The following is a 21982-nucleotide window of genomic DNA, read 5'->3' on the forward strand; positions in this document are numbered from 1 at the left end:
ATATGGTGACTTGCCCTATCACACAGAGGTGTGATGGCTAAGCCAGGGAAAGGTGCTGGAAAGATTTTTCCAGTTGCGTGAGGAGATCTGTGAGTTCATGGAAAGCAAAGGGAAAGGCACAACAGAGCTCCGAAATAAAATGTGTCTGTGTGAAGTGGCGTTTCTGTGTGACATCACGAGCCACCTGAATGCGCTCAACCTGTAGCTTCAGGGGCGGGGCCGTGTCATCACTGACATGTACGCTACAGTGAGGGCTTTTAAAACCAAGCTGCGCCTGTGGGAGACGCAGATGCTGCAGGAAAACTTGAGCCATTTTCCGCACTGCCAAACAATGAAAGAGCAGGTCGCTGCCTTCCCAACTACACAGTTTGCTGAAAAACTCGGCATACTTGGTGCTGACTTCACACGGCGATTTGCCGATTTTGAAGCCCAAAAAAGCAGGTTTGAACTGCTCAGTAATCCATTTGCAGCTGACGTGGAAAACGCACCATCAAACCTCCAATCTAATGACACACTGAAGGCAAAATATGAGTCTGTGGGCGCTGCAGTTTCCACGTTTCATCCCCGACACAATGCCCCAGCTGCGCTCCCAGGCTGCTCAAACGCTCTCTGTTTGGCAGCACATACTTGTGTGAACAACTGTTCTCTTTGATGAAGATAAACAAAACTTCACACAGGACTCGTCTTACTGATGAGCACCTTCACTCAATCCTGAGGATTTCCTCAGCTCAGAGCCTGGCCCCAGACATTGATGAACTTGTATCCAAGATGAGACACCAAGTGTCTGGCTCAGACCAGTGAGCATCACAGAGCAGCAAACGGTGCTTTGACGCATTTTCAGTTTTTAATGCAGTTTCATTTTTGCATTTTTTTTCTCTTGCTACTACAGGACATTTGATTTTTCTTTGAAGTAAATTATTTTCGGCTGTTGTTTGCCTGTAGAAAATGTTTTCACTTGAAATTACTCTGGAAAAACTGCAGATAGAGCCATAAGCAATTAATGAAACTGATTTTATTACTTTTATTTTTATTTATTTATGTATTATTTATTATTTTTATTTCATTTATTTCATAATTAATGTTGTTTTATAGGCAATACTCTATAGGCCTTGTTAGTTCCAGGTTCAACATGTGCACTAAGGTTCTTTCAATAAGTTTTCAATAAACGTTGAACCTGTCTGGCCCTTGACTTGTAGCAATTTTTTAATTTCGGCCCACTGTGTATTTGAGTTTGACACCCCTGGTGTAGAGTAAATCCCCCTGTCCACAGGTGGATTTATGCCATATACTTGTGTACAGTACATGCACCGCTGCACCTCTGGGCACACCAGAAACTCACCTCAGTTTTTAGAACTCTCTAGAAGCCTCTGAAGAAGCTTCTCTCAATCCTTTAGACCTCCTGAGAATGTCATGTTCACGAGAACAAAGCATTGTTCCCATCATGGATTGGTTGATCTTCGACAGATCCTTGGCAACTGAACAAAGTCACGACCATGTGGTATAGTCAAAAGCTCTAAAACAAATGAGCAAGTGGACCTTTGTTTTGTCAACGACTATCAAGATTTTCAATGAAGTTGAAAAATGACTTCATCGGATTGTGTTGAGGCCCAAAACAAGTTTCTCAAAAATGAGGTATGGTGAAATTAATTTCATATAAGTAAATATCTAATAAGGTCTGTGTTGGAAAACAGTGAACCCGTGAAAGAAAGAAATCCAGCTGGTCATACAGCCAATAAGTATGCATGTTCATCTCCCAGACGAACAAATAGTACAAGAGAAATAATGGCGTAAAATGAAAGTTTGTTTTCAATGTGGTTGACCACTCCCCACATATTCCATCACATCCTTCCAAGCCTCGGTGTATCTATGGTAACATGACCGGGTGGAGCATCCTGACAACATAAAGACAGCAGTGTTGGCAACCAACCTGACTGATGGTGCTCATGGCCCTCATGTAGCTTTCATTGCGTGAGCGGTATTGGGGTGAGGACAGCAGCGATTTGGGGTCGAGGAGGGTTTTGGGGTCCAGGGTATCCAGGCTTCTATTGATTGAAACCTCACTCACCGCACGCAGGTAACTGTGGCTCCTGATCTGCAGTTTGGGGGAGTGCTCCGTCGAGATCCTGACCAGAGAGATGACAGGGAAGTAGAGTTATACACAAGGTCAACATCGCAATAGTCTGTTTGGAGCAGCCATGTTGTTTAGAGAGCCACATAATTCAAACCGGGTGGTTCTGTGATTCAGTCAGCATGCACATCATCATTTGCAGCATTGCGAGTAAAATGGTAAATGGACTTGTACTTTGTGTTTTTCTAGTCTTCAGACCACTCAAAGCTCTTTAACACTACATGTCATCATTCACCCATTCACACCCATTCATACACTGATGACCGGGGCTACCGTACCACCTGCCCATCAGGACTCGAACTAATCATTTATAGCCATTCATACACCGCAGGAACAGCTTGCGGAAGCAATTTTGGGATAAGTGTCTTGCCCAAGGACACATGTAGCAGAGCCGAGGATGGAACCGCCAATCCTCTGATTGAAGGACGACCCCGCTCTACCACTGAGCCAGTCGCCCATTACAAAGTATCGTGTTACAGTACTCAGATGAGTTTTTTGGTTGGCTAGTTTGCAATTCAAGTAATCAGTTATTTAGTTACCTTTTCAAATAAACAAGGTGTTAATAAAACATAACGGTAAAATGCAAACGGTGTCTGGAGGATAATGTTAAGAGCAGTGGTGGCTGGTGGAACATGTTCTAGGTAGGGCTGTGCCACATCCAATCAATTACAGCAAACATCCCAAAATGATTTAATGCAAACACATTAAGGTATCAAACACGTATTACTACTTTGCAGTTAAATATTTAACTAAAAAAGCAGTAAATAACACTTTGATAAACACGTCAGGACATCTTATTTTTGTCACCCTCACAGGGAATTCAGTATAATATAATAATATATATATCATATAATAATATTCAGTATAATATAATAATATATATATATATCATATAATGATATTCAGTATAATATAATAATATAATAATATATATATCATATAATAATATTCAGTATAATATAATAATATATATATATATATCATATAATGATATTCAGTATAATATAATAATATATATATCATATAATATTCAGTATAATATAATAATATAATAATATATATATATCATATAATAATATTCACTATAATATAAATCACACACACACACACACACATATAATGATGTATTTATAACTATATATCCATTTCTCAGACTTCATGCTTCATGTCCCTCACTCCCTAACTGTCCGTGCTGGATCTGTCCCCGTTGTTTTAAAAAGCTAAATAAGTTATTAGCATGACGTCATCCAGCTAGCCAAACCTGTCTGGTGTAGCTACAGCTAGTACAGAAGCTTCGCATGTACTGCTTCCCTTTCCCGCTAGTCTGCTGTCTGATTGTGAGGTCAGGCTGATCTGGGATCTGCTCTTTCACTGCAGTTTCTCCGCAAAAGTTCTCCTGTCAAACGGGTCTTGGAGGAGCAGTGCACGCGCTGGCCTGTGGAGACTAGTCCAGACGAGAACGCGCAATTTGTGGCGATAGAGATTCTGCCCCAAGCTGATTGTATTTGAGGACGCTGATTGGCTAAATTGTATGTCACACATTTATATCTTTAATCAGCAATTGGCTAAACTGCTTCATAGACCCGCCTCCTGTGGGCCATTTCTCCAGCGCCCCAGAGCAGCTGAGACATGCAGAGAGGACGAGCAGGGAGCATATATTTTGCGCAGATATCATATTTTATTATATACACATACATATACACATATGTGTATATGTATGTGTATACATATATTCCATATTTCAAAAACACAAATCTTGACAATTTGTATAATTTATTATTATTTTTATTTTTTGTGGCTCAAGGGGGGAGGCGCCCTAGCACCCTCTATTGGCCATCCGCCACTGGTTAAGAGTCTGTCAGCCGTGAAGGACTCCACTTCAAATTTGCAGGAGCTCCTGCGCACGTACAGCTCCAGAACACTAGTGGGTGGCGAGGCGCGTCAAGAGGTACAACGATGTCAGTGCTACGGCTCACAGCGACGGCTTTCTGCTGTCACTGAGAGGGAAGTTACAGAGCGTGTAGCTCGTTATGTGGTGGAGGAGATGCTACCAACACCAACTGTAGAGTCCCCATCTTTCCATATCATCATTCATAAAATCCCTATATTATTACTAGTTTATTTTATCTTATTATCTCCACACATGATCAAGATGGCAGATGTTGGCAAACTCTTGGCTGCCGCTCCGTACTTGATTGTAAAGTTCTGCTGTTTAACTGGATCCCAACGCTAAAACTTGGCCGATAAAATTGAGCTGCGTGTTTGCGGCTAGATACTGCAGTCTACCATCCAATACACACAAATATCTTCACTGGATTAGCCACACCAGATCAGCTTATCGTCTCCATCTGCCAAAGTTACCTCCGTGCTAGCCCCAGGACTCCCGGGTTTGGTCCACAGCGCTACATCGTTGTCCTGCTACTGGTCTTCTCATCCCTGCCTGCCACATCGCTAGCCAGCACGAGCCCACCTGTTTATCCTGCCGGGATCTTTCAGTCCCGGTGTTACGTCCCTACTGGTTTCCCTTCCGCACGCAGCAGCTGTTTTCTGCCTCTGTCGCCAGATTCGTCACACATTCACAAAGATATTGCTGGAGATCTATAAACCACATCTCATATCCATGGCGGGGATTACGATTGTAAGATAAGATAAAATAAGATAGACTTTATTGTCCTGAAGGAAATTTGTCTTGGAAACATACATACAGTGTCTGCTGTTAAAACAATACAAATAACATATTGCATACATACATTACATACCCGCACACACAGTACCTACAGTACATGCAAAAGCCAACAAATAAATTTCACACTGCCCGTTGTACAACGCACCAGTAGTGTATAGTTAAGATAATAAAATAAAAATTAAAATAAAAATCGGTGTTACAGGTGTTAAGCTCTGGCTAGCTTGCCATTTAGGGCTTTGATGGACAGGGGGACAAAGGAGTTCTTAAAGCGGTTGAGCTGCACTGGGGGACTCTGAAGCGTCTGCCTGAGGGAAGAAGCTGGTATTCAGGGTGGAGGATGTGAGTGGGATCTGAAATAATCTTCTGGGCCTGTCTGATGATAGTTTCATCAAAGACGGCCTGGAGTATGGGATGCTGTCTGACTCCCATGATTTTCATGGCTCTTTGTGTTAGCCGGGTGATCTGGGCTTTCAGCTGTACACTGAGGTTGCCAAACCAGGGCGAGATGCCAAACCGCAGGACACTCTCAACTATGGCGTGGTAGAAGAGGAGCAAGACTTTCTGGTTGACACCAAAGACCCTCAGCCTACGGAGGAACTGTAGCCGCTGTTAGACCCTAGTGCACACATTTTCTACCTGAACACTCCATGTCAGTTTATTGTCAATGTGTATGCCCAGGTATCTGTAGGAGTCAACCTGTGCTATGTTCTGGTCATGAATAACCACTGGTGAGTGGCCTCCAATGTATTTTGGGTCGAATACCATCTCCTCTGTTTTCTTGACATTGAGGATGAGGAAGTGTTTGTCGCACCACTGGACAAAGTTCTGAATCTCATGTTTGTACACAGCTGTATCCGATGTGTCATGAGACCCAGGATGGCTGTATCATCAGAAAACTTGATCATGTAATTGTTAGCAGCACTACTGAAACAACTGGTTACCTTCGAAACACACTCGAAACATATTTATCAATGCTTTTTTAAATGTATAATTTTAAAGCCCAGGGTTTTCTAAATTATATTCAGTCAATAATAATATTAAACGTTATTTACTAGAGACGCCCAAGGTAACCAGTTGTTTCAGTTCACCCTAAACCAAAACGTTCCCTGGACAGTAAGGAGGTATGACTGAATGGATAAATAACTGAATGACTGACACCTTTTTAAGAGCAAGTGGCGGATCGTGTAGTGCGACTGCCTTTAGATCTCTTACTATTGTGCTCGACAGAGTTCGAATCCAGGTGGTTGCGATCTTCTTACATTGAAGAAAATATATTTTCTTCAATGTATTTCTTCATATGTGGCTGTGATGTAGTGCTCACTTATACAATCATAATCCCCGCCATGGATATGAGATGTGGTTTATAGATCTCCAGCAATATTTTTGTGAATGTGTGACAAATCTGGCGACAGAGGCAGAAAACAGCTGCTGCGCACGGAAGGGAAACCAGTAGGTTTGAAAACCAGTAGGGACGTAACACCGGCTCTTGGTCACAAGTTAATGCTAGCTTAACGCTAGCGCTCCCCAACTGGACCATGCCGCCGCTGTACTCCACATCAGATCATCACAACTTCAATAACCACCTGCGTCCGGACTGCATGGACATTCTCAAAGAACATGGAATACTTCGCCGAGGCCATCCTTCACACAGAGGCTCTGGCCGCATGTTTTCTTACAACTTCACGTCCCCAAACTTCATCCCATCCCAATGGTCCTGTCGCACCCGAACTTCCTCGTTACGCCACCACAACATACAACACGTGAATCTGTCCAATCTCCGTCCCCTTCCTCAGTCCTCACAGCCTATCACAAAGCAATGTCACCTGAAACTGGCTTTACTCAACACTCGCTCACTCAACAATAAAAGCCTCATTCTGAATGAATTGATAACGGACAGTAACCTTGATTTCCTCTGCCTCACTGAAACATGGCATAAATCCCTGGACTATTTCTCACTAAACCAGACCACTCCCACAGGATTCACATACATTGATAAACCTCATCCTGAGGGGCGGGGAGGTGGTGTTGCTGCTGTTTACAGGAAGTACATTAAAACAACCACCATTCCCATTCCTGCCGTTCATTCTTTTGAACATCTTGCCTTCAAACTCTCTGGTCCCACTCCTTTGGTTACTGCTGTAATCTACCGTCCCCACAAGCCAAACCCCTCCTTTCTCTCTGACTTTTCTGATTTTCTGACCCAGCTATGGGCCATCTCACCTTCCGTTCTCCTCCTAGGTGATTTTAACATCCATATTGACAACACTGACTGTAAATCTGCCACAGAATTCCTGGAACTGCTACAATGCTTCAACTTCACACAACACATCAACTTCCCCACACAGAGCCGAGGTCACATCCTGGATTTGGTCTGCTCCACTGGTCTCACAATACCTCAACTCTCCAGCCTCAACCTCAACACCTGGCTATCACCATGGACATGGACATTGACATCCCTATCCCCATCCCAAAAGCTAAGCACAACATATCCTTCAGAAATCTCAAATCTATCTCCCCCACAACTCTTTCAGCCTCTCTTGCCAGTACCATGTCTGCCTGCCCTACCCCGCTATCTGATAATCCCTCCGATCTTGTAAACTACTACAATAACTCACTCTCCTCCTGTCTTGATCAGCTGGCTCCCATTAAAACCAAAGCTGTCTCATTCACACATTCAGCTCCCTGGTACACTCCTGAACTCCACCATATGAAATCCTGTAAGCGCCAGCTTGAAAGACTGCAAGAAAACAGGTTTAACAGTCCATCTCCAAGTCCACTCTGACTACCTTCAACAATACAAAGACGCTCTCATCTCAGCCGGTCCACCTACTACTCACACCTCATACACTCTGGCTCCTCTAACCCAAAGGTTCTCTTCTCCACAATGAACAAGCTTCTCAAACCTTCACAGTAAACAAATGTAACTCTTTCCTGTCATTTTTCCAAACAAAAATTGACACCATCTACAGCAACCTGAACTCCCCCCCCTTTCCATCAGTCCACCTGCCCCTCCTCCTCCACCCCTCAGCCCCTTTCTCAGTTCTCTCCTGTGTCCCCATTGGAGCTGTCTAACTTCACAATAGGAATGAGAAGCTCCACCTGTATCCTGGATCCCATCCCATTTAATCTTGTCAAGGACTGTCTCCCAGCCATCTCACCACTCATCACAGTCATCACTAACTCCTCCCTCAGCTCTGGCTCAGTCCCCGACACACTTAAACTGGCTGCTGTCACCCCCATCCTCAAAAAACCGGGACCTACCCTGACACCATGAGCAATTTCCGGCCCATCTCCAATCTTCCCTTTCTGTCAAAAACCCTGGAAGGCGTTGTCACTACACAACTGAAAGCCCACCTCATCTCCAACGATCTGTTCGAGCCATTTCAATCCGGTTTCCGCTCACAGCACAGCACTGAAACAGCCCTCCTCAAAGTCACCAACGACCTCCTCCTCTCCTCAGACGCTGGTCACCTCAATATTCTCATCCTCCTCAACCTCACTGCAGCTTTCAACACCATCAACCACAACATCCTTCTCTCCCGCCTCGAATCCTCCCTCAATATCACCGGAACTGCTCTCTCCTGCTCTATCTTACAAACAGACAACAGTTCATCAGCATCAACAACTGCACCTCCTCCACTGCTCCTCTGTCTCAAGGCGTCCCCCAGGGTTCGGTGCTTGGTCCTCTTCTGGTCATCCTCTACTTGCTCCCTCTTGGTAATATCATACGTCAACATGGTCTTCACTTCCACTGCTACGCCGATGATGTCCAGCTCTACATCTCCACAAAGGCCATTACCACTGCTACTCACTCCACTCTGACCAACTGCCTCACTGACATTAAATCATGGATGCAAACCAACTTCCTCAAACTCAACTGTGATAAATCTGACATGATCATCATCGGTCCCAAATCCCTCACTAAAACCAGTCACAACTTCTCCTCACCATCGACAACTCCACTCTGTCTCCCTCCCCACACATCCGCAACCTCGGAGTCATGTTTGACAGCAACCTCTCCTTTGAACACCACGTCAAACAAATCACCAGAACTGCCTTTTTCCACTTAAAAAACATGGCCCGTCTCCGCCCATCACTCTCCTTATCTGCTGCTGAAACTTTGGTCCACACCTTCATCACCTACAGAATCGACTACTGCAACAGTATTCTTCATGGCACAACATCCAAAATCCTAAATAAACTCCAGTAAAGCCAGAACTCTGCTGCTCGCCTGCTCACCCACTCCCGTGATCACATCACCCCTGTTCTCCAGAATCTCCACTGGCTCCCCATCCAACAACGAATCCAATACAAATCCTTCTCCTCACTCATGAAGCCCTCCATCATCAGGCCCCCTCCTACCTCACCTACCTGCTCCACCACCACACTCCATCCCTTCGGCTCTGCTCCTCTGATGCCTCCTGTCCCTTCCACTCAGGACCAAGCACTGGACATGGGCAGAGCCTTCTCCATAGCTGCCCCCTCCCTCTGGAACTCTCTCCCCAAACACATCCGAGACTGCACTGACCTTTCCATATTGTTTTTTTTTTTAAACTTTTTATTTATTTCTTTTTTTCAGTTGCTGTTGCACTGAACCAAAAATGCGACAAAACATCGTTAATGACAAAAAACAAACAAACAAATAGACAGAAAAATAAAAATAAATAAAAAAATAAATAAAAGGGGGGTCACCATTCACTCTTAACAAACATTGTTCTATTCTTTGCAGGTCACCTGAGAGCACTACTCACCTTTTCCTTTGTAAACAGTCTATTTTCTCCAGTGTTGATCATGGGTCCCTGCTTTGATCCTTAGAAAAAGAGTCAATTTTTCCATAGAATATATTTCCTCCACAATGTCCAGCCACTGTCCTGGACTTGGAGGGTCACTTTTCAACCAGCTCCTTGTGATGGCATTTTTTACAAGCGAGTGTCAGGATCAGGAAAGAGGTAGAAGTCCTTTTTTTGAATTATGTCGCCAGGTATCATTCCCAGGTACACAATCCGGGGGTCCCTAGGAATCTTGTAGCCTAGAATAACTCTGACTCTGTCCCAGAATGCTTGTATTTTTATACATGTCCAGAAAATGTGTGAGTGGTTAGCATTCATCTGTCCACACTGTCTCCAGCATGGCTGCTCTTTACCCAACTGTTTATGTTTTATGTGCGGTGTAATAAAAAAGCGGATTAACTTCTTCCAACCGAATTCCCTCCATCTTCTAGAGCTGGTGGATGTTTGTTGCGTTCTACACATGGAATACCAATCAGTCTTCGACAGTTTAATGTTCAGTTCTACTTCCCATTTCAGTTTTACATATAGTGTTTCTTCCGTTTCGTTTTTGTAAACTGCTGTACAGTTTGGAAACCAACTTTGAGGGGGTTTGTTTGTACGCACCTGTCAGCACTTCAATCACTTCATTAGCTTCTGCTGAAATTACTTTTTTAATTTCTGTATCATAGAAATGTCTTAGCTGTAAATATCTAAACAGGTCCCCATTTTCTAAATTAAATTCTCTTTTGAGTTTTTCAAAAGTTTTAAAAGTTGTTCCCTCTATGAGTGTACATACCGCTGTTATCCCTTTTTCTCTCCAGCATACAAAAGTATTATCTATCAGTCCAGGTCTAAACCTGGGGGTCTGAGATGGCCAAATCAGTAGTTTACTGTCTCCTTCCAGTTTGTATTTTTTGACTATCTCATTCCAAATTTTCAGTGAATCTTCTAAGATGGAATTTTCTCCCTTTTGGTCAGTATATTTTTTCCCACCTAGCCTGGCCTGAGGTTGAGATTGACCCAGATTTAGCTCAATGTGTTTCCATCCGGCTTGATACGTCGGGGAGCACCAATAAACAATGTACCTCAATTGGGCCATGTAGTAGTATTCTCTGAGATTTGGCAGTGCTAGACCTCCGTTTTCTTTGTCAGTTTGGAGTGTCTTAAATGTGACCCTTGGCCTTGCTCCTGCCCAGATAAACCGGGATATCTGTTTGTCCCATGCTGTAAACTGAGATTCTGGGATTCTGACTGGTAGTGATAAGAAGAGGTAGAGCAACCTTGGCAGCACATTCATTTTCACCACCTCAATTCTTGAACTAAAGTCCAGTACTAGTGTTGACCATTTTGTTATATCTTTCTGTATCCTATCGTTTATTATATTGTAGTTTGCTTCATATATTTTATTCATTTCCTGAGTGATTAGCACTCCCAAGTATTTTATTGATTTTGCTTCCCACTTCAGTTTATATTTCTGCCTAATTGCCTTACTTGGTATGTAGTTAAGAGAGAGTACCTGTGTTTTTGTAATGTTCAGTTTATAGCCCGACATCCGACCGTAGTCAGCCAAAATTGTCATAAGTTTGGGAATTGTTGAGTTGGGATTTTGGAGATAGGTAATAATGTCATCTGCAAAAAGTCCTATTATATGTTCCTCCTTTGCTATATTGATCCCTTTCAGCTCTTTAGCCTGATAGCCTGAGCCAGAGGCTCTATGAATATTGCAAAGAGGGAGGGGCTAAGGCAGCAACCCTGGCGAGTGCCTCTAAACAGCTTAAAACTACCTGTCAGATGGCCATTGATCTTTATTCTAGCGGTTGGGTCTCTATATAAAGATTGTATGCACCTAATGAATTGGTTATTAAAATCCAGCCTCTCTAGCACTCTGTACAGAAAAGACCAGCTGACTCTATCAAACGCCTTTTCCGCATCGAGACTGACCAGAGCTGCACTTAGATGTTGTTTGTTAGCCTGTTCTATAATGTGTAAGGTTCGTCTGATGTTATCCTGTGTTTGTCGACCTTTTATAAACCCTGTCTGATCTTCATTTATTAATTCGGGTAGAAAGTGTTCAATTATTTTTGAGATTATAGATGTAAACAGTTTATAATCTACATTCAATATAGAAATTGGACGGTAAGATGCACAACATTCTTTATTTTTACCTTCTTTTGGGATGACTGATATCACGGCCTCTTTCCATGATGGTGGTGCTTCAGCTTTGCTGAGTGTCCAATTTAAGGATTCTGGCAATACAGGGGCAAGGTCTTCTTTAAAGATTTTGTACCATTCATTCGGAAAACCGTCACCTTTCCATATTCAAATCACAAATCAAAACCCACCTAATCAGAACTGCTTTTAATGTGTGACCGATATTATGTGTTTTATGTTTTTAGTGTTTAGCTTTTTATGATGATTTTAATGTAAAGTGTCTTTGAGTACTCTTAAAAGGGCTCAATAAATAAAATGTATTATTATTATTATTATTATTATCGGTGGTGATGATGTTGATGATAATAATACCAACAAACACTATTTATGTAGTCACTAAACTTACCTTTCAGTTATATTATATTTCCATTTATTTATTCCTCCTCATCCTCCTCCTCCCTCTTCTCCTCGCATACCTGCTCATTCCTCTCACAGCTATTCGTTCGACATCTTTGTCCATATACATCAATTATTATGTTTATTTAGTCCCTGGGAAAACATTTGCATTTTCTTTTATGAAATATGACACAAAAAATAACCTTTTTTAATCATAGTGTGAAGCGTGCCTTTAAAAAAAAGGCACGCAACGTGTCAATCAAACATATGGTTTGGATGTGGCAGTGTCAAAAATAACAAAACGAGGAGTAGGAAGTTATTTAAATGGTATTAATTTAAATATCGAATACCCTAACATCTTTGAGAACATGTCTTAGCCTCCCAACTGTGAAGACAATCGACTCGCATACAGGATAACAGCAGCTGAGCTAGCATTATGCTAGCTACGCCAACGAAATGTTGGAGTAGAAATAGGTTTTTAAAATGATCTCAGTGGTTCATTCCAAATGCTCTGATCACTTCCTCTTGTTTTCCCACAACTGCCTTGTTCCGAGTTTATATTTCAATGTGCACTATGACCTCAGAACCACTGTAGTGAGTGGAGCCACATTTACTAAATCTGACATATTAATACATACAGTATGAAAGTTAAATGTTATGTAAATGATACATATAGTTTGGCTGTATAGTAACAGTTGTCCTTCTTAAATAACAATGACAATCTCTTTGAGTTTCTAAAAGCTAAGTTGTTATTACCACACAGTAAAGGACTAACTGAAGTCTCGTCATTCTGTAAATGAATCATGGTCATGTTTAAGCAAACTATGAGTAGAATGTGTGGGATTTAATCATTGATTGTGTGTGTATGCAATTTAGGATGAATACCAATTTTCTTCAGCGCATATTTAGCACTTCTCCCACACACACTTCTATAATGAGCACTCAGCATTTTTGGCCACAACATTATGCATGTAGTTTCTATTACCATGGTCTCTGGAAGCATCAACAATATGATGATATGTTATTAGAGGGAGTGGAGAGTATGGAAGCCCTGAGAGGAGAGTGAGAAAATAGCTATTGATGAAACAGATGAAAACAGTTGTGTCAGGAGAAACTTTTTCTTTTCAGTATAGTTTGTCCAAGTGTTCATTGTTGTAATACATATTTGATCCTTTTAGCTTTTAGTCTTATTGAGACTCTCTATTGGGTAGAGGTGCAAGTCAGCCTATTGTGGCTGGAATGAGTGTGACAACAGTAAACACTGATTCAGACCAAACTAATAATAAAGAAAACGACTGACAAAATGATTTTGAATTGACCTGTTTTTACATATTAAAAAAATAAAATAAAATTCTTTCTTTTCATCTTTTGTCCTTTACATGTTTTCCCACCTGTTTCACAGATGAATAAAAAGAGATTAATGAAGTGTGTTTTACAACGTGTTACAGCCCATTAGTATTTAGAAATGGAGGGGTTGGGGGGGGGGGGGCTATTGTGGGTTGTATTCATATGACATAATAGTGCAGTGGTTGCTGCAGACGAACCTGCAGAGATCGGCACTCTACTGATAAATGAATATGTACACCGTTGCAATTCCAATTCTACCCACATGTTGATTTGAAAGGAGATCAACCTATTGTGTGGAATAGTATTGCTTTGCTCATGAGAAGGCAGTTTTAATTAGATTAAAGAAGAACAAATGTTGGCAGAGGATGGCTAAAGGGTAGGCTGTCTTCCACAAAGCTAGTGTACATTTCATCTGCACCCGAGGTTAGGATCAGTCCACGTTTTAAATTTAAATTAAACGAGCCGTCAAAAGCCTCTACATGATGATTTTAAGACAGTGGAGGCCAGTCCATACATGAACAGAGAGAGAGAAAGAGAAAGAGAGAGAGAGAGAGTGTCACAGTTCAGCTCCACACCCTCCTCACTCTACTTGTCAGTCACTCCCTCCTCATCAGTCTAAACTCCCTTCACCTGTTCACTCACCTGCCTCTGATCAGTAATCAAGCCCCTATATAGACTCCTGCCTCCCAGACACATTTGCCAGATTGTTCTTCGGTTTTCCATGCCAAACTCTCCAGCACACTCTCACGGATTGATCGCCTGTTACCGACCCTGCCTGCCCCTGTTCTACCCGCCTTGCCTGACTCCCGGTAAACCCACCAGCCTTCTGATCCTGACTCTGATTAAACTCTGCCTGCTGTATCTGGAAGTTTGCAATAAAGCCAAAGATCCCTGGAATCTGGTGTGTTGCATTTGGGTCCATGTACAACCCGTTACAGAGAGGGAGAGAGACGGCAGAGCGGTCGTCCCTTGACTACTCACTGTAATTACTCTCACTATTTAGAGAGCTGTGAAAGCTTAATTAGGCGATGGTGATATTTCTGTCTCCCTGTTGTAGATCAGAGTGGAGATCTCTCCTCTCTCAGGGGCAGACTCTCTGAGCCTACCTTTAGCAGCTGTATCAGGGCCACAAGATGTTACGTTGCTTCACTAAAAGAATAAAGATGTGAATTGGAGAATAGGTTTGGGTTCAGCCCTTTTAGACTGCCAACACACTGTAATGGACAACAAATAAATATCAGTTTCAGCCCCCAAAAAACCCTGGTTTAAATTGAAATTCTGCCAAACAACGTTTTTTTACAACTTGAAAATACAAGTTTTCAGGTGGCAAAATGAGGCATTACACTGGTTAGCATGGCTGTGTTCTGGCAAGCATCAAAAATGAAGAAGAAAAGAGAAAATACAGTAAGAATTGAGGATTACTCAGTTTGTGATATATGATGCTGGGACCAGCTCATCCACAACAGTAACTCTGGTCAGAGGGTAGATGCAGACACAGAAGAGTTCACCTTGTTTTATCTAGTATTGGCTGATGGCAGCAATACAGACCAATCCTCACCATATGCATGAATTATGAATGTCCATGGAAAATTAACATAACTGTGAATGTGTTTTGCCTCACGAACGCATTCTCTGTATAGTGACAAGGGTTCTGTAGTGCACTGATGGTTACGGATATAACCCCTGTTCTAACCTGAATAACACTAGGACCCTGGGCCAGCCAAAGGGGGTGCCTGACTGCAATAACAACATAAAAACCAGTATTTATGGAACTATTAAGGAATTTACAGGAATAGTACAGGGTCTCTGCAGATACAGACACCTCCACACACTTCTGAGACGTTTGATGCATATCTGATGTGAACCTCGGCAGTCAGTAAATTCATACAGTATACATGCTAGCTGCAAAGAGAACATGTTCTTTGCCTGCCAGTTTGGCAGCGGTTGGAGGCTACGACGTCAACTTCGGGAACGCAATGTGCTCCGTCCCTTTTAAGAAAGACTGCTCGTAATACATCAGAACCAAAATGGCCGTGAATTGGCTCAAAAAGGAAATACAAATCCAAGGAGAAAAACAAATAACAGCTTTGTCCTTTCAAAAGTGAGCCTACTAAAAATGTATTTGAGCAAAATAATAATAGACCCGTTCATGTGTATTATAAACACATGCATGGTAAAAAAAAAACTAAAGAAACAGAGCGTCCATGGACCTAAACCCCAGAGAGAATCTATGGGGTTTTGTCAAGAGGAAGATCAGACCCAACAATGCAGACGAGCTGAAGGCCGCTATCAAAGCAACCGGGGCTTCCATAACACCTCAGCAGTAATTCATGCAAAAGGAGCCCCGACCAAGTATTGCATGCATACTGTATATACTGTACATGGACAGACTTTTCAGTTGGCCAACATTTCTGTATTAAAAATCCTTTTTTAAATCGGTCTTATGTAATATTCAAATTTTCTGAGATACTGAATTTGGGGTTTTCATTAGCTGTAAGCCATTATCATCAAAATTCAAAGAAATAAACGCTTGAAATACATCACCTTGTGTGTAATGAATCTATATAATATACGAGTTTCACTTTTTGAATTGAATTACTGAAATAAATGAACTTTTCGATGATATTCTAATTCATTGAGATGCACCTGTAAATGTGACAAAAAGGACAGAAAGAAAATCTTACTGTAAAGTGGTCATCTCAGTCAGCGATGGCTGCGTGGCTTTCAGGTAGCTGGCCCGGCGGGCCTGCATCTTGGGGGAGGGTTTGGGACTGCCGTCAGAGTCCCCACTGTCGTCCTCGGCCATGGCTTTGACGTAGCTTCCGCTCCTCATCCTCCGACAGGGGATGTCGTCCTCCTTCCCCAGCGGGGAGAAGCCGCTCCACTCGTCCTGTGGCACCTGGCGACCGGACGGAGGGGACAGAGGAACACCGTCAGGGGGATCCACTCCGCTGCTGTCCGAGTCCCAGCTACCAAAGTGGCTAGCTAAACTGTCCTGATGGTACATGGACGCTAAGAAAACAGAGCTTAACATGCCGCACAACAACAGACGGGACACTCGGCGAGATCCAGCATCCAAAAACAAATACTGGACTAAACTGATGGCTTGCATTTCTATTAATCCATCACTCAGCGCACACACACACATCCATTCACAGCTCTCACACTGCTGTGGTGCAGTCTGTTGGCTAATTAGCATGGAGCAGTGCGTGTATGTGCTTTGAGTCCATCTAAAATTTCTCTCTGGCTAATTCATACATCTGCTTTCCAGGACTGTGTCCATACATGAGCACAGGAGGGTGCCTAATGTGTGTGTGTGTGTGTGTGTGTGTGTGTGAGCATTCATGTGTAAGGATGAGTGTGTGTGTGTGTACAGTATGTGTCTGCACTGATCTGACCCGGGGTCTGTCTGTTAATTGAGAAAGACTTGTCAGATACCGACTGTGCAGTTATAGACACATGAAGTGAACAGACTTACGAATGAACATAAAGATATAGAAGCAACACTTACGCAGGTTCGTAGAATCACAAACAGAGGTAAAGAGATTATACAGGATGTTCATGTTTTTCAGAAGTGACTTAAAGACTTGGTTCACTCAATTTTCTTCCCTCGTGGCCCTGAAGCCCCTACAGGCAAGCGAGAAAAGATTTGATGATCCATTTTTTAAGTGTGATCTAAATAGTTTTCTCTTTTTTGAATAAAGATTGAAGAGACAGAACCAAAAATCTAAAATACCTGTTTCCTCCAACCTGCAGTGCTATTTATCATGGAGCTAGATGGTACTCGGCTTGTGGTGCTTGAAGCACAAAAAAGTCAAGAGCAACGTCTCTTTCCAGATATCACGACCCGATTACTCAAGATAATCCACAGATCCTGTTGTGAGCAGTTTGATGTAGGAACTGAATTAGCTCCTACACTAGACTGCTTCAAGCACCACAAGCAGAGTGACGTCTAGCTCCAACATATTGGAGAGGCAAACATCTCTACGGCCGATGTCTCCAACATTTGGCAACTCGCACCAAACCATCTCTTGATAAATAGCACTACAGGTAAGAGGAAACATTATGTATTTTACATTTTGGGGTGAACTGTCACTTTAAGAACATTCCTTTATTGTAGTTTCTTGTCTGTGAAACAGGTGGGAAAAAGTTTTGGCAAGTGGCTTCTTTCTTTGGGGTCAGGACCAGTGTTGTTGTAATACTCATTTTGGCCACAAGATACTGAAGCGCACCACCACCCCATGTTCTCCATGAGGCTGAAATCATTCATGTTTCCTTCCGGGTGAGTTTTAATTGACACAATGTTCCGGTATCGGTGTGATGGCGATTAAGCTTTTGGGGGAAACCTTTATTCACAGCTGAGATTTAAATACGTTATGTAGAAAAATGATCCTGGCAAGACGTTCTTCACCGAGCAATACATTTTTTCCCCACCTGGTTCAAGTGTGTAAAAATAAGGTAACTTAGAAAGATATCCTGGCAAAACATTTGTTCACCTGTTCTTCATTCATAAACACAGAAGAGAAAACTATTTCAATCAGACCACCATTGATTTTGTATTTATCTTACTCTCTCGCCTCTCAGGGCTTCTGTATGATCCATCCAGTCACATTCTTTTAAAACACCAACAAAACGACTTTCTGTTTGCTTGGTAGTTATAATACTGTCCAACAATCTCAGGTAATAATGTTGATAGTTATAGTTATGTAGAAATGCTACATTAAAACCTCAAAATAAAATAGCAAGACAACAATGAGAGACCAGCGCAGTAGCTCTACACTGTGTGTAGTCTGGGTCTCATATTCTGTCTGAAGGAGGAAACACAACGATACGCAGAGTACACAGCAAGAGAAAGGACCCGATATAGAAACACATCGGAGGCCTGCGCTGTGAGGGCAGCTCACTGATGTAATTGGCTAATAACTACTTTCGTATAATAACTGTTCTCTATAAGTTTGACATGGACACCAATGAAATGTCCAAATAGAAAGTAAGGAACATATACACTATGTTATAAATGTCACAGTGCCTCCAATATCAAATGTGAAAAATAGATAACAGCAATAAAATACAAGTATATGAAATATGTTAAGTCACTGATATTATAGTCACTATACTGTACGGTTAAGACCCTATAAGAATATTATAGGGATATTATGCAGGAGATGAAATTATTAATTAAAAACAAAACAAAAATAATAATGTGCTGATTTTGAAATTGTTTATTATGGTCTATTACATGCGTTTCTCCTAACAGTTGAACCAGAAAAGATTCAAAATGATTTAGACAGAGTGTTGGTTTTGTTTCTTCTTTCCAACATAACATGGAAGATAACGACGTCCAAACAGCAGAGCGGTGGCTCATACAGCTACAGGCTGCAGTCCTGCGTTACCGTAGCTTTCTCTCAGCACAGGTGGAACTAATAGCTGTAATGAGACTCTATAATAAGCCATGACAGAGGGCCAGCAGGCTCAACACCAGGATCCTGGAACTGGCACACCTTTAATGGGATCGGCAGCCATTATTAATGTTATTAACCTACAGTCCAAATGTAAGGCGAGACAAGGGTCTTTAACAAATGCTCCTCCAGATGTTTAAGACTAAGTTAAAGGGTAACTTTGGTGTTTCAACCATGACACTATTTTCCCATGTTTTTGTGTCTAAGTGACTAATGTGGACAATGAGTTTTGGAGTTTGTTCAGTATCGAGCATGCAGTTATGCCGAGTGAAGCCAAGGCAGAAAATGACTCTACTTCTCTCTTGATTTATTACCTCAGTAAACATTGTAAACATGAGTTTATGGTCTCAATCTCCAGTTTCAAGTCTTCTTCAATACAGCATGATGTTCATTTCGTACATTATGGTCCATTTAGAGTCACACAGACCATAAAGCTGGGGATGCTTTAGGGCGGGGCTACTGTGATTGACAGGTCTCTACCAGAGACGTATACGGCGTCTCTACACCACTCCTCTGCAAGTTGGCGAGGGCAATATGGCCAAACTCGGCAGTCCACAAACCAATGGGTGACGTCACGATGATTACGTCCACTTCTTATATACAGTCTGTGGTATCGAGTGAGGACGCTGCAGCTCAGGACCATTCCGCACTGTCAATGTACGGCCACCAAAAGTCCTTGTTTTCCTACTTACAGGCTCAGATTGTTATTATATATATACAGTATATATTAGTTTCTGACATTATGCAACGAACCCTACAGAAAAAGAAAAGCTCTTTCTTAACCTTTCCTTCGACCTTGTTACTGGTGTCCAACCAAGTCTCGCCCTGAGAAGTCTCGTTCGGAAATCTGGCAAGATGCCATGGCATGAAAAATCTTTTGGATAACTCTAATCTATACTTTCTGTACTCCAAACTTTGTTAGACACAAAAACAAACAGACGGCATCAAGCAGAAGGTAAAGAAGAAGGTGTTATTTCTCTGTAGGGTTCTTTCCGTCATGTTGCAAGACATAAAAACAATCTGAGCCTCAACAAGGCTGCTGAACTGACACTTTACTGATAATAATAACACATGTTAAGCTGTGATCAAGCTACATTATGTCTGTATATGTAGCACAGTCCATACATATAACCCCCACCGCAGATCAGTAGTTTGAATTAGCGTGTTTGTGCGAGCTGGAGGCCAGTGTGAGAGATGGACAGAAAATGACAGACAGTCTCTCTCTCTCTCTGACGTCAAAGAGACACAAATGAGCAGTTTGGCTATAAAAAGCGAATGCGGGGAAAGGACCAGCTGCAGTGGCATCAGCAGCGCCTCTCACCCACGCACGGGCCTCACTTCCACTGCAGCTCACTGATGGTTCTACTGTGATGGCTGAGGAGTGGAGCTGCTTGCTATGGTTCACTCTGCCATTCTCATGCTGTCTGTTCAAACGTTTTGAGGTGTAAGACATCTGTCTGCCCGTGTTTTAAGAAATAAGTCAGTGAGACATCTTAGTGACGGCGTGTGTACAGTACATCCACCGTGTGTTTTACATTACAGGCTGCAGATCGTTTCCTTGGCAACGCTGGGCTGTTTTGATGGCTTCAGGCAGCAGCATCAGAAATAACAGGTACGGCACCGTAACAGCTGCGCTTGCGAGATGCTGAAGATAATCATTTTGCAGTAAAACAAACAGAGCCGAGGGGGGAACGGGGACAGCTCTAACGTTCTTGCTTTGACACGATTGATACAGCTCCCCGTGTTCCGTTCGCCACAATCAAAGGCCATGGTATTGTTTGAAAGGGAAATGTAGTTGTTGTTTTTATATCCCCTCGGTCGTGGCTTTAATGCTTAGCTTTCTGAATTTGTACTCTCAGGCTCGTCTTTGTGCTCCAGGTTTTAAAAAGAAATCCTGAAAGCCTCTCAGTCTGAAAGCACTGTTTACTGAAATCAAACTCACCAGCAGTCTAATCTGCAGAAACAACCGTCATCTGTATTGTATTTGGACTAAACTCAATGGGCCTTTTCCACACTCAACAGTTAATGACTGCATATGTGAGAACATGTCCACATAGCCTGTTGTCCTATCTGTGTCCACCTCATCAGAGCTTATCAGTGCCTCTAGACATATACAGTGATTGAGGATTATATCACCCACTCCAAATGAAGACGAATTCAACAAATGGATCTCACATCGACGAGACATTTTTTGAAATATTTGTAAAAAAACGAATAAAAAGGTTCTCTCTCTAGCTCTTCATTTTGTTAGCTGAGGCTCTGACCAAAAAAATAAGCTCTTTGCTTCACAGACATTCAAAAATGGAACAAAAAGTGTACTTTCCCTTTGTGTCCCCGCTCCTGGCATGATTGCAGTATTTTTGAATAATAAATGTCTGTATCACAGTTAATAAATGAGTCACACTGCTGCTTGTTGAGACTGACAGCAGGCAAAGAGACAGAGCGAGTGTGAGCCAGTCTCTCTGTCTCTTGCCCACTCAGGTCTACTGGATCCTGAAATAGACACTTCTGATGATCCGTCCCATCAGCTGGGGTCAGAGGAGCGGCAGTATGTGCCTCTCACGCAGTAGCATACCAGAGGTAACCAGTGGTTTCGCTAAAAGATAACTAACCAACAATCTGAGCAGAAATGAAGCTTTGGCTGCCGCTCTGCATTGAGCTCATTGTGGCCACAGCTGATAACTCCATCCCAACCAACGGCAGTGTAGCACCCACCCTGCAGGTAAACACTGTTAGCTCTATCAGCGCTGTTTGCATTGTTAGCGCTGGTAGCTGTGAGCTGTTGTCTCCGCCGTTGCCATGTTGAGAGCCGTGTGGAGGCAATAGTACATGCTCTGTCTGGTATTTAGCACCTTCAACGACTGGTTCTCTCTGCAGCTGAGATGAAGATAAGCTCCAGGCAGTGTTTTACTATATGTGGCATAGTCATTTCAATGTTGACTCTTGTGTTGGTAATGCAAATGTAGGTAATGCATATGTGCTGTACAATAATTAGTAATCACACACACACACACACACACACACACACACACACACACACACACAC

General features: G+C 42.4%; 1 protein-coding gene across 1 annotated transcript in view; it reads right to left on the reverse strand.

The window, feature by feature from the left end:
• Positions 1-21982, reverse strand: part of LOC116398553 (disks large-associated protein 1-like) — a 133938-nt gene that overhangs the window by 56904 nt on the left and 55052 nt on the right. Inside the window, exons 4-5 of the mRNA XM_031874948.1 lie at positions 16162-16376; positions 1928-2123 (exon numbers count right to left, since the gene is read on the reverse strand). Of these exons, the coding sequence (XP_031730808.1) occupies positions 1928-2123; positions 16162-16376 (411 nt within the window). The remainder of the gene's footprint in view (positions 1-1927; positions 2124-16161; positions 16377-21982) is intronic.

This window comes from Anarrhichthys ocellatus, unplaced genomic scaffold (genome assembly GCF_004355925.1).
Source record: "Anarrhichthys ocellatus isolate YVR2014 unplaced genomic scaffold, GSC_Weel_1.0 scaffold85, whole genome shotgun sequence".
NCBI lineage: Eukaryota > Metazoa > Chordata > Actinopteri > Perciformes > Anarhichadidae > Anarrhichthys > Anarrhichthys ocellatus.